Genomic DNA, 12,993 nt, shown 5'->3' with positions numbered 1-12,993 from the left:
TACCAGTCTACAAATAAAACGTGGAGAGAGTGTTGTGCATTGCAGGTCTTGGCTGCCTCTTTTACCCTTCCTGTTCTAGAGTTGGAGCAAAAGAAAGTGACAAACTTTTCAGGGGCCTTAGGATTAAAACAGTGTGGTGGAGTTAAATGAGCTTCTGGGAACTTCCTGGGAATTACCTCCAAATGCTTAAGTGAAGAAAGTGAAAAAGAGGAAAATACCCCAAGAACTGCCTGAAGCAAAGAAGTCGACTTCTATCAGCACAGCAGTGGTGGTCACAGAGCTGGCAGAACCATATTAAATCTTGCAAAAAAAATAGTTTTAGGTATAGGAAAACATACATTCACTTTATACCTTGTGCCTTTGGGTGGAAAAATTTTAAAAGCTTTGGAGAAAACACAGGCAAGTGTTAGCTGTTGCCATAAGGCAGAAACAGAGGAAAACTTAGGAAGTTATAAACAAGTTGGCATTTTCTTTTCAACGTGTTCAGCGAAGAAGAGGGAATTGGAGCTTGTTGGTGGAGGTAAGGTGTGACTGCTTCAAGAGCAAAGCAGTTGTTTGGGAGGTAAACTTGGGTGGGGATGAAAGGCTGAAAAGGTCAGCTTCTGGGGCTGGGAACTGGGACAGTCAATAATGGATTGATGGTTTCAATGAGCTTTTTTCTCTGTGTACTCTTCAGGCTAGCTTAACAGATGCAGTGTCTAGCAAGTATTGTCCTCCAGGGCTAGTCTCCAATTTTATTATAATGATATCAGCTGTTGGCAAATTGTACTTGATGGAGAAAGTAGCCTTTTCTCATTTCATTTATATACTACATAATTATTCTTGTTATTTTTGATTTACATCTGTGCCTGTGGGAAGAGAATCAGTCAGTGGACCAAGGCTGTCTTTGGTTTATGCTGGAATTTAAGATCCTTCCTTTGTTCCTGACTTTAGCTACTCATTTAAATGAGTTATGCAAGTTTCCTAGTCCAGATAGACACTTTCATAAATGTGAAATTCAAAACAGATCCAAATTTTACAAATTCCACAGTTTTCAGATTCAGTTTGTGGGAGGTATGGTAATGAAAAGGGTCAACTCCAAGAAATAATACAAGCTCCTCATGTAGTCTATGCAAAGAATTGTATCTATTGAATGAATCACCCTAAAACCAGATCACTTTAAAAAAACAGACTATTTACTTTAATCATCAATAAAAACTAGTTATCCTCAGAACTGAGAAGTTTTATTTGGGTTATTTACCACTCAGCAAGAGGATAGATTTAGATGTGGTTTAAAAGGGAGATGGTATAAATGTAGGACAATCAAAAAGGAGAATCCTAATTTCCAAACTGTGCAAACAGTATGGTTATAGTAGATACTATTTTTAAAGTATGGAAATGCCTTCTCTTCTTTAACTCACCTGACCTTTCATCAGTCATTTTTGGATGGCCTTTATTCCATTCAAGAAAGGGAATACCATGGAGTAACCCCCAAAATAACCAAGTTATAAACAGTTGGCATGTCTGATTCATAGAACATTCGAGCCTGTCATGTTAAGTTCATAGGACGTTCAGTCTCTTCATATAGTACAGTGCTCTGGGGTTCTCAGAAGTTAAATATGAGAAGCCTATGACATTGTACTCATTGCTTACTCATTCAATTTATCAAAGATAGTTTTTCAAACACCTTTATCACTTTTGTCCAGAAAGATGGCATGATTTTTCTCCTATGGTACTGATTTCATTTCTGATTATTATTTTATTTTGTTAATTATTTTTATTTTTATCAGACTATTTTGGCTGCAGGAATGCATCCCAACACCCACAGATGCCATTTAGTGCTGAAATTCAAGCACTGGATGCCTACTGCCAGAGATGACACCCACTCACTAGGAATATTTATGCAGATATACGGGCACGGCCTGAGCTGTGAACATACCTCATCCTCAAGAACACTCTGGCTTACATTCTCAACAGCTGCTCTGAGTCATAGCAGGCAGACATCCTAAGGGATTTCACAATGCCTCAGGGCAGAAACTGGTTGTATCTCCCTATTTGAAAAGCTCCAGCCTGCCCAGAAGAAATGAGAAAGAAAGGAATAAGTTAAATGTATCAGCCTGAAAACAAGGAATAACCAGAGATGAAAGAGTTCTTTCTTTCTCAGTTCAATGGTAGTGATCCCCAGGGCTAAACCAGGATGCTCCTCACTTATTTTGTGCCCTGTATGGTTGCTCTGAAGTTGAAACCAACATGCATTGCAAGACTTTTCCCCCCACCTTTATCTGTCTCTGAAAGGTGAATAAAGTGTATGGTGTAATACTACGTTTTCTAAGCAAAGTGGAGAAGACATGGAGTGCCTTCTTTCTTAAATGTTGGTTCTCTTAGAATGCTTGTTATATATTATAGAAGATTAATAACCAAAGAGAAGGCTTATTATTTATGTTATAAAAGTCTCTTAGCTACCCCAGAATGTGATTCTGAGCCTGATTGCAAAGTGATTGCAGAGAATGCAGTGTAGGTGGTATTTTTTAATATTTACAGTTTGCTAAAAGTTAATGGTTTTCTCAAATAATTTGTTGCACAAAAAGAGTTGCATATAAATGGAAACAGATCACTCATTATCTGCTACAAGAAATCAAGGCCTATTTGCCATTTATGTATTGTAGAATGAACTAAATTTGCACACACTGCTATAAGGACTGCTATTTAGGTTGTAATGCTATATTCTTCAAAATTAAACTGGTGTTTGGTTTCTGGATACTCTTTTCCTTGTCCTCAACTGAAGCCCTGTCAACCTCCATGGAAGGAAGGGATTTGAAATGCTTTCTTTTCACAGGCCACATTTCCTTCTGGGTGTGTTTGCATGGACGATTGCAGTTTTTCTTTGCAGTCATCCAGACCTTTTCTCTTTCCTTTACATGTTCTGTGGTGGAAGCCACTTAATTCTGTTTGGTATCTCCTGTTGTCCTTCTGGGAATTACAGCAGCTATATGTGTGTGATGATACATTGAACTTTGGTTTTATATGAATATTTAATCAAAGTTGGGGTACCAGACCAGTTTCTGTAAGAGAATAATAGAACCAGTTTCTGGAACAGAGAAGTCACCCTGAGGCATGGCTGTGTTCCAGATCTCAGTACTATTGAGAGTACACAAGGTGTAGGAACTTCTACCACATGGAAGGGTGAATGTCACTGAAAAATCACTGTCTTAGTAAATGTCAACATTTTAATGGAGGGAACAGCACTATGCATGGAATATGTGAGTATGCAATGCCAAAAAAAAATAATAAGCTTGCCTTTAGCTTTATTGTACCTCCTGCTTTCCCATTGAGAATCTTGATAATGGAATGTACAAAGTTATCATTAGTAATAGTGAATTTCATTAATATAATCACTGCCAGTACATGCTTAGGATATAGATGAGTTACACAGTGTATCTCTATCATTGATCATGCATGTAGGATCCATTAAAATTTATAAAACAGTTTTCAATGATTAATCACATTCCAGACACACTGTGAATATAATGAATATAAATAATGTTTATGAGGGAGAAGAAGTTGTTTAAGAAACATATCTTTGTTTCTGATCAAAACAACAGAAGAAATATCATTTATCTTATCGCCTTTAGCTTTGAATTAAGTCTTATAATTTTGAACAAATTAACTGCAAACTGATAAGACTGCAGCGCTACAGGTGTGCAATTAAGGCACAACAAAAGAGGGTTTATTAGACTTTGAATGTCATTTGGAAGTTTTAATTGCCTTTGCAAGCTAGGGGAAAGTTCATTCTGAACATTTTACTTATCTTCCAGGAACCATAATTATGTCAGAAGAATTGCAAGATGCTTTAGATAATATTTATGACACTAGAATTCCAAAACTGTGGTCTAGGATTTCCTGGGAGTCAGCTACTTTAGGATTTTGGTTTACTGAGCTTCTTGAGCGAAACCAGCAGTTCACTAGCTGGCTGCAGGATGGCCGTCCAAACCAGTTCTGGATGACAGGATTCTTTAATCCACAGGTAAGATTGCCACGTTGCTACTCATAACTTCTGAGTGACAGTTAAATTAGACCTTGGGAGAACTTCAAGTTGACTTAATATTGACTACCTGAAGTATAATCTATATTAATTTTTTAGCATAAATATAGAATAAAACGTCTTCGGTATCTACTGAAGAAATTTTTGCTAGAACAAAATAATGCTTCTGAAATAATGAAATACATCTTTTAGCTGCTTTAATTATAATGAGGAAATTGGGTAAGTACATGCTTTCGCACTTCAACTTAATCTTCCTTTTTTTTAGCTCTTCTACTAGAGTAATTTGTTTCTTATTTATTGCATGAAAATACTTCTGAGTACAAAACAAGATAAGTTCCAGAACTTTGACATAGGAAGAAGAGATTTGGACTTGGTTCTCAATCCTTGCAAATCAGTTCCTTGAAATGTAAGGTCTGTTATTCATACCGCCCCAGAATTGTGCCAGACATGGTCTGCAGAGACATATAAAAAATACAGCCTCTCATCTGCACCACCTAAAATAAAAACCTGGCACAAAATGAAACACAAAAAAGGGAACAGCTGAGAGTAGAGTTAAAAGAAGTAAAGTATACATACCTAGATGATGTGTAGTTTCTTTGCAGAGCTATCCACATTCATTAAAGCTTTTTATGATTCACAGATGTTTGTGGGAAGTGTGAGTTGTGGTAATGAGTCATTGTGAGAGTATCCAGCCAACAGGTTTCTATGAAGCCTTAGGAAAGAGCTATTTTAAAGATCTATTTTAATCTCAGTACTTGTTAGCAATGCAAAAGCTAGCTTTAACAGCTGCCTAGAATAGAGAAAACAACAGTGGCAAATATTCTCTAGGACTACTGCTGGGAAATATCCATCTATCATCTAACCTGTGTGTGTCAGCTGTCTGCTGGTACAACTTTATAGCATGGAAGGGGGCTCACAGAACCCCTGAGCAAAGAGTTCTCAAGCAGGAGGGAGAGGAGTAGGAGTTCTAATAAAGTGATTATGCTTCCACACTTGGTTTGCTAACGACACGCTGATAGCAGCATTCTAATATTCTTCAAAGTAACTTTTGCAATGATCAGGCTGAATGCAACCCTAACAGCCTTTTGGCTTTGTTGGTGTTTGCTTTTGCTGTACAGATGAGCAAAGGCTGATAGAAATTTTGTACTGGACGTTTCAGCTGATTTTTTTGTGCTCTGGGGTTGTGTTGGTTCTGAAATTTTGCCAGCCCAAATTTGGCAGCCTACATTTTTTTGGATCAAAATAGCTGGATTTCTGAAAAGAGCTGCCAAATAATCAGTGTAAAATGTCCCCAAACAAATTGTGATTTAATAGACCATAGTAAATGAGAAAGCCTCTAGAAATACAAAAATTACACACTTCATAACCCCTAGTTCTTAAAGTCCCTAAATACATTGTGTGCAGAGATTAAAAAATTTATTTGTGCTGACAATCACAAGCTTAAGAATCAGATGGTTATTGTAGTCACCATTTTCTGTAACCTAAGCTGTGGGAGTGGCTCATTCTAAAAGCAATTCACCTGAGCAAAGACTAATTTTCTATTTAATTAACTATTACTTTGTAAATTGTCATACTGCTGTGTTTAAAATCAGTATTTTACGTGTTCAGAAAATTGATTTTTGTCTTCTCAAACAAGCTGAGGTGATGAGGTGTTAGTGCTGCAGTTCTAATGGCTTGTTTGTAATACCTGAGAAGTTGTCAGAAAAATCCTTTCATTTCTGAGATGAAATGTAGCTCCTAAGTAATTTGCCTACTTGCATATATCTCACTGTTAGCTTCACAGTCAATGGATAAATGCCACGGATAACACAAGGCAATAAAATAGATTTATAGCACTGGGAAAAAGAGACATTCTGGCAATAAAAAATAATATAGGATCAGACTCTGCCTTCTCTTGGACTGTTTATACACTAGGATAAATTCAGTAATTTCACAGAAGTTAATCTTTATTTTTAGTGATACAAATGAGGTCTGGCTCAGACTTCTGTGTAAAAGAAACCTGATTCCCCATGTGTGTCTGCATTGGGCTGAGATAACTGGGGTGAAAAATGCAAGAAATGCCATGAATTTTCTTCCCTCCTGGAAGTTAATCTGAGGTTACTGGATTTTTTTCATCAAAAACTTGACATTAGGCATTTCTCATTTCTACCTCCCAATTTCCATTTAGTGGCTGACACTGTTTTATTGTTTCCTTGTTTGCATGTCTGTATCCAGTTCCTGTCACTTGTCCTATATATAGATTTTAAGCACTGTGAGGCAAAGCTGTCCTTCTGGTTGTGTAGTATTCAGCATAATGACACCTCAACCTACTTCTATGATCCTTAGATGCCAAAGTAATGTGAATACTAATCAGAATATGAAGTAGAATGCCTCCATTCCTCAGTGTCCACTTAATTCTAGCAAACCTGCCATAAACTTCTCAGTATTTGCAAAGTGACAAACAAGGAACCTCCAAAGATAAGGTAAAGGAGAGAATATGATTCTGAGAGCAATAGACTTAACTGATTTTCATGGTTTTTTGTCATAGCTTCCATGTGTGTCTGCTTTCCCTCACTAGAAGGTTCAGAGTTAGTTCTCATGGGTTTTTAAAAGGCAAAGGGGCAAAGCTTCAGCAGGCTTCAGTGAACTGGACAGGGAGAAATTCAGGAAAAGGCAAACACACATATACAAGAAAAATACCAATACCTTAACCAACCAACCAACCAACCAAGAAAAACAAAACAAAAAAGAGAAAGGATTACCAGAAACTGAAACAAATGTCATGGCAACTGGTGCATTATGTCTCTGACAGAGGATTTTGGGATGAGCCAGAGCCTCAGCTGTAGAGTGGCACCTCAAGCCACTTGATTCTGTCTTGCTCTTTGTTGTGCCATTCACCCACTCTGGAGCACCCAGATGGGCCTCCAGCTCACAACTGCAGTCTTCAAATGCTGTCTAGGATTCATTCAAATGAGAAGATAAGCATGAAAAGTCCCACTGCAGAAAGTGTATAGGTCCTGCCGTCTCTAGGAATAATCTGCTATCTAAACCTTATCCCTGAAGACAACTCACAGCTTGGAGCTTACTTTTATTCCAGTGTTTCCATGGTGCCTTTGAACTGATTCCCTTAATACAGTCATGGCTCTGTCCTCTTCAGGCTCTTCTTTCTTTAATATTTCAGTTTATCTGAGACCCAGTAGCCCTCTGGGGCCTTACAGCAGTGAACACTTCATGTATTTTAAACTACTGGTTCTAGCATGTTTCCACAAATTAAAATTCTACAAATTACTGCAATGATTCTGCTTTCATTTAATGGCATTTCTGATAGAAGAACTTGGCCTTTAATCCTGTCTCCCTCAGCTATACACTGGAGTTCTCAACTACTTCCAGCGCAATTACTGCTATCTGTGCTATCACAAAGCCTCTTTAAAACACTTGTCCTGGTGTCTCTGGTATTATATTAATGAGGAGCAACCAGTGTGAGTTAACAGAAACATCTGGCTCCTGAGAGTCATCTCACATTCTCATAACTTGAAGGGTATTGCATGGCTACCAAGTGCTCGGAGCACTCCAGTCCCATCAGCCAGAGAGTGGCCCCTGTGTTCAGTAGGCAATTTGCTGATTTTCCCACATCTCACTTCTTTCCATTCGTTTGGCCCTAATGGTAGCTCAACAGAGCATCCTGCTCTGTGAATATTGAAGATAAAAATATTTTTTAATTCCCTTATTCCCATCCTGATTTCTTCCTTGCCGTGCTGTTGCCTCAGTGATTCCACGCTTTGTGTGTTGCTCATGTGGCTCTCTATCCCCCCATCTCTGTCTCCAGATGCTTTAGTTCCCTGTTCTGAAATATGTCAAGAAACTTACTCTTTCCTAGGTGTTCTTTTCATTGCTCTTGAACTTTCAATTTTGTTTTTTATTTGTTCACCTCCTTACTACATAAGTGGGTTTCCACAAGGTAAAATAATGTGTACATCTGCAGCATGATCACTGGAACATCAAAGGAGTCTGCCCTCCCATCTTTAAGGACTAAGGGACTTACCACATACTGAACTGTGCTTTCCCATGGACAGCTGTATCAGGGAAGCTAACCAGCATATTCAGCCTGGTTTGTCTTTTGATAGCTTATACCAGTGTCATGAGATTGTAGCTCTCTAGAACAGAGAGTTAGTTTTATTCTGTGCTGCTGGAGTGCTCTGGGTTTATCTCACTGTTGTCTAAAACACTATGTTATTGTTGTATATAAAGACTTCATTGAGCAAAGTGTCAGAGGCATTTCAGTATCTAATGGCATGATTCCAGCTGGTACTTCCTTTATGTTCTGTAAAATGCCTATTTGTTGACTGAAAAGTATTTCTTACAATGTTAGTATAAGAAAAGATGAATAATATAATCAGTGTTAGAGAAATTAGAAATCACCTGTGTTTGGAATCTCTCAAAACACATTAATCTGGCAGCCTTATATACATCTCTCCATCTGGTTGGTTGTAAAAAAAGGCATGAGAGGTGAGTTATACAGACACTTCTGATATGTTGAGCAAGCCAACTTGGGGGCTGCTTAGCACCAACATGTGCACATCAATTATGTATGGATGCTTGGTACTGGATTTACACTACTGAATTTAGTTTATATGAACATGAAATTCTGTGGGACGAGCTTTAATACAGCTGGTGTCACATAGGAAAAAATAAAAAAAGGTGTAAATGGTTTAAATTCAAGGCTTTTAAAAAAATCCTCTCTGTCTGTCATATTCCTGTGTGTCTCCTTAGGGATTCCTAACAGCCATGAGGCAAGAGACAACTCGCATGAATTTAGCCAAAGGATGGGAACTGGACAGTGTTGTTTTATACAGCGAAGTGACCAAGATGATGAAAGAAGATGTTGTTGGCCCTCCTCCTGCTGACATTGGTGGGGTTTACATACACGGCCTGTTCCTCGAAGGGGCTGGCTGGGACCGCAGGAACAGCAAGCTGATTGAGTCAGCACCAAAGGTGAGGATCAAGTGAGTGTAGCAGGCTGTGGCATATTGCATGTGCTCTGAGAAAACCAGGAAGAATGCTTAGTGCCTGCAGCAGTGGTTTCACAACAGGTTTTAAGAGGGTAACCAACACTAGCAGTGCTGGGAAGAGGACAGACTCTACCTGCCAAAAGTGAACAAAAAGACTTCCGTCAGAAAATGAATTTAGGATGCATAGCAGTACAGCAAACCAGATGCTGGGCTTCTTGGCTTGAGGGGCCCTAGCAGCACAGTTATGTTTGAATAAAATAGTGCACCCCATAGCCAGTCTTCTTTTGACTGACCAAGAGGGACCTTATCAAAGCTTCCAAAGCCCTGGGCTAGGTTTGATATGGAGGTCATTGTTTGGTTGACGAGAAATCCCTAGTATTTGTATTTTAATATGAGGCAGAGTATTAGTTCTGGGCTTATGCTCAGTTATCCATGCATAGAGTTACATTTTACTGATGTGACTAAGCAGATTTAAAAATCTGGCTATGGAGTAATGATTAGATACTGTAGTCATGGTCCAGGGAAAATTGTCATTGTTTGCACTGGTACTTTTTCCAAGCCAGTGCTAACTGTCCTGGAATTGGAATTGAGGTAATTCTGTCCATAGGTAAAACACTTTTGTGTCTGACTGAGAGAAAATTTTCCAAACCGAACCTTGCCAGCTGTAACTTCTGTTGCCTGGTTTGTCAAAAGACCCCTTCAAACATGGAGTTTACTCAAGTGCTCTGGAGTGTTCAGCAGGGCTCCATGTTGCTCTTGGATCTGGGTCCATTTTATCCCCTGACAATGAATACTTTGTTTTGGTGGAAGACCTGAGGAGATCTAGTTTGGATAAACGCCCAAGAAGCACCTTGGATGTTAGAAGCTCCACTGTCAGCAGTGCAGAGGTAACAGGGAGCGTTGCAGCTTCAGGAAAAAGGTGGGGAAAGAATGGAAAACACCAGTGAAAGGGGCAAAGGAAGGGAAAAAGACAATGGTTGCTGTTCTTCCTAGAACCACTGAAATTTTTCCATCTGTCTCTGCAGCATGCAGATTTCCCTGTTCCTACTTTTCTGCTTTCCTTCCAACAGGCTTCCTGATAGCTGTTGTGCCTGTGCTGCCATGGGCTTAAAGTTAGTGTCAACATAGTAGTGAGTGTAGGACTTGTACAGTCACGTGTACCTCTGCTGAGGTGCATTTGCTGAAGGCCATCACTGAATCTAGTTCTAGTGTTTAGAATTCAGATGCCCTCTCCTGCTTTTGTAATGCTGAGCCCCGTGTATCTTTTAACCTTCTCAGGTGCTGTTCACGAGCCTTCCCGTAGTCCACGTGTACGCTGTTAGCACGGCAGCGCCGAGCGACGCACGGAAGCACCATGGAAACGTGTACTGCTGCCCTGTCTACAGAAAGCCTCGGAGAACAGACCTCACATACATCTTCTCTTTGTATCTGAAAACAGTGCAGAACCCTGATCACTGGACTTTGAGGGGTGTTGCACTGCTCTGCAGTTCGAAGTAAGGACGGACAGCTACGGAACAAAGAACCATCAAGCAGGATTAATCTGCAGCCAGTATTGCATTGTTGTTGTCAAAGTGGTGGCTACCTTCTCACTGTGGGGTGGGAATTGTCAGGTGATACATAGAGATTAGGTTAGTTGCACCTAAATCAGCTTCCTCTGTTCACAGCAAAAATACTACATGTATTTACCCTGGGAATATCAGAGGGAAAACAGCTGCAGGTGTAAATTTGGCAACTCTTATAAACCAAGTGAGAATATAATCAACTAACTTGCTCATAATGGAAGCACTACATAAAAAAGTGCTTATGATAGTGACAAATGCTCTGACATCTTATGGTGGTCTTTTGTAGATGTTATCTTTCTTTTTAATACAATAATGTTTGATAATATAATTATTTTAAATTCAACTTTGTAGTTAAAATCTCATCATCCATAGCATTATTAAAGCTGTAATGACAAGATAATTAAATGCATGGTAAAGTTTTATGTTTATCTGCATATATTTCAATATACAGTTCCTTTGATTTTGCATTTCTAAACTTGCTGGGTGGTTTTACTAATGGCTGCGACCATTTTGTTGAACAATCACTTTTTAATGCAAACAATCATAGAAAAAGAAGTGTTTATCTTTGCACAAGTGCCTCTTGCACCTATTAACTCGTTTCAAAACCTATATCCACTTGTAAGGAAGTTGTGCACACCCCCCATTATTAGCAGGAAGAAAAATTTGAATGTTTTCTCATAGTAAACACATCTGAATACAATTTTTGTTCTATTAACACTCATTCCATTTGCATTAGTGCCTGAATCCTGCAAATTCAAACCTCTTAACTTCTTGTTGTTCTGTATTTTGCATCAGTTTAGTTTAAAAAAGAAGACAACACACAATCCATACTTCACCTGGAATGGTCAAAGTATTTTTGTGTTAACCACCACTGCTCTCTCTCTCTCTCTACCCTGTAACTGAAGGATGTGATACTTCTTTTAATAGACAGATGGCTATTGGTGGAAAATGTGTTTGGCTTCTTTCACTAGCACAAATTCAAAGCAAAAGAAATTGTTGTTGGATGTTATGAAAGAAGGACTTGCAATCAGGACTTTGTTAATATTTTTTTTCTCCTTGTAAACACTTTTAATTTTTGTAGAGCAAGTGTCTAACAAAGTAGTTCATCCCTTGGTATAGCCAGTTTTACTCTGCAGTTAGCAACTGCAAGGCTTATTCCACTAGGAAGTTTGATATTCACACTCACACCCACAACCAAGTACAGAGTGCCAGCTTTCTTCTTGGAAAACAGAGCAGACAGGGACAGGGTCCCTTTTTTCCATTTAGCTAGGAGCAACAGTGCTGGCAAGATTATCTTTTCAAGTGAAACCAACTGTTCCAAAAAAATACACCAGACCTCCCTGCAGTGCAGCTGTACATCAACCAATTTCATTGAGAATTTCTTTTTCTGAGAAGGCTGAAGGATTTGGCTTTGTGATCATTGATCTTGGAAATTATGGAAAAGAGGGGGGAGACTTCAAGAAGCAAAGGTCTGTGCTGTTCCACAGAAACTGAGGCTGCAAACCATAGTGCTTTCCCCATCCCTTACCTTTATTTAACTTTAATGGAGTAATTTAACCTTCATCTCTTGGTACATGTAAAAGTCAGATCAATAACTGTGATAGTAATTTCAAATAAAAAATTTAATACGTGAAATACTTTGCACACCTGAGGAACTCACTGCTTGCTATGAAACAAATCCTCCTCTGACCAATTGAAGCTAGAAGTAAACGTTAAAAAAATAGATGTTTGATAGAGCTTCTATCTGGTGCTACATTATATGCCCCATGGAAACTGGAAACATGGAAACTTCTTTTCTTTGTCAAGCAAAATAAGAAAATTAAATGCTATATGAAGAAAATCTATAGGCAATGATGTTCTATCATATAGTGTTCTGCTGTATAAAAATGCAAAGAAATAACTTATTTGAACATCAAAATTTTCATTTCAATAACTAAACCCTGTTTATCAGTTTAAAAAATGCCAACCCTTGCAGAACAGAATGCAGGCCACTGAAGAATTAGAAAAATCATACAGTATTTCACTGAAGATAGCTAGAGTTTTATACAGAACTGAAGAACATAAAGTGACTTTACCCCAAAAAGGCTTCTTATCACTAGTAAAGAACACCAAACAAAACCTTCAGTATATCCTACAAGCAAAATGCTCTTTCCTTGTTGCATGTGATTATAGTAGAGCGGAGATGAACAATTTACTCTTGACAGAAATATGTTCCTTTCCCCACCTCTGTCTCTTTCTCTATGCTGCCCTTCCACTCAGTGGAGTTGCTGCTCCCAATCTGACAACATTAATTTGATTTGAAATGTCACTGATACAGTAAAACATTGACCTCCCCCAACCAGTGTTCCCTAGTTACTATTGCTAAAGCTGTTTCACTTCAAGTGGGATGTACACCAATCTAAATGAAAGAACTGGCAGGCAG

At 38.6% G+C, this 12,993-nt stretch overlaps 1 protein-coding gene across 9 annotated transcripts in view; it reads left to right on the top strand.

The window, feature by feature from the left end:
- Positions 1-10,993, top strand: part of LOC135306700 (dynein axonemal heavy chain 5-like) — a 149,622-nt gene extending 138,629 nt beyond the window's left edge. For 3 of the 9 annotated variants that reach the window (XM_064431079.1, XM_064431088.1, XM_064431071.1), the window contains 3 exons: positions 3,795-4,003; positions 8,771-8,992; positions 10,288-10,993. In XM_064431079.1, the coding sequence (XP_064287149.1) occupies positions 3,795-4,003; positions 8,771-8,992; positions 10,288-10,506 (650 nt within the window). In that variant the 3' untranslated portion in view covers positions 10,507-10,993. Of the gene's footprint in view, positions 1-79; positions 581-3,108; positions 3,240-3,794; positions 4,004-8,770; positions 8,993-9,616; positions 10,229-10,287 lie in introns of those variants that run through there. The other 6 variants (XM_064431096.1, XR_010367487.1, XR_010367486.1 and 3 more) reach the window with 6 other exon arrangements.
- Positions 10,994-12,993: the final 2,000 nt, after the last annotated feature.

This window comes from Passer domesticus, chromosome 1 (genome assembly GCF_036417665.1).
Source record: "Passer domesticus isolate bPasDom1 chromosome 1, bPasDom1.hap1, whole genome shotgun sequence".
NCBI classification, from domain to species: Eukaryota; Metazoa; Chordata; class Aves; order Passeriformes; family Passeridae; genus Passer; species Passer domesticus.
The sequence above is the reverse complement of the archived record's forward strand: the minus strand, read 5'-3'. Positions and strand labels throughout refer to the sequence as shown.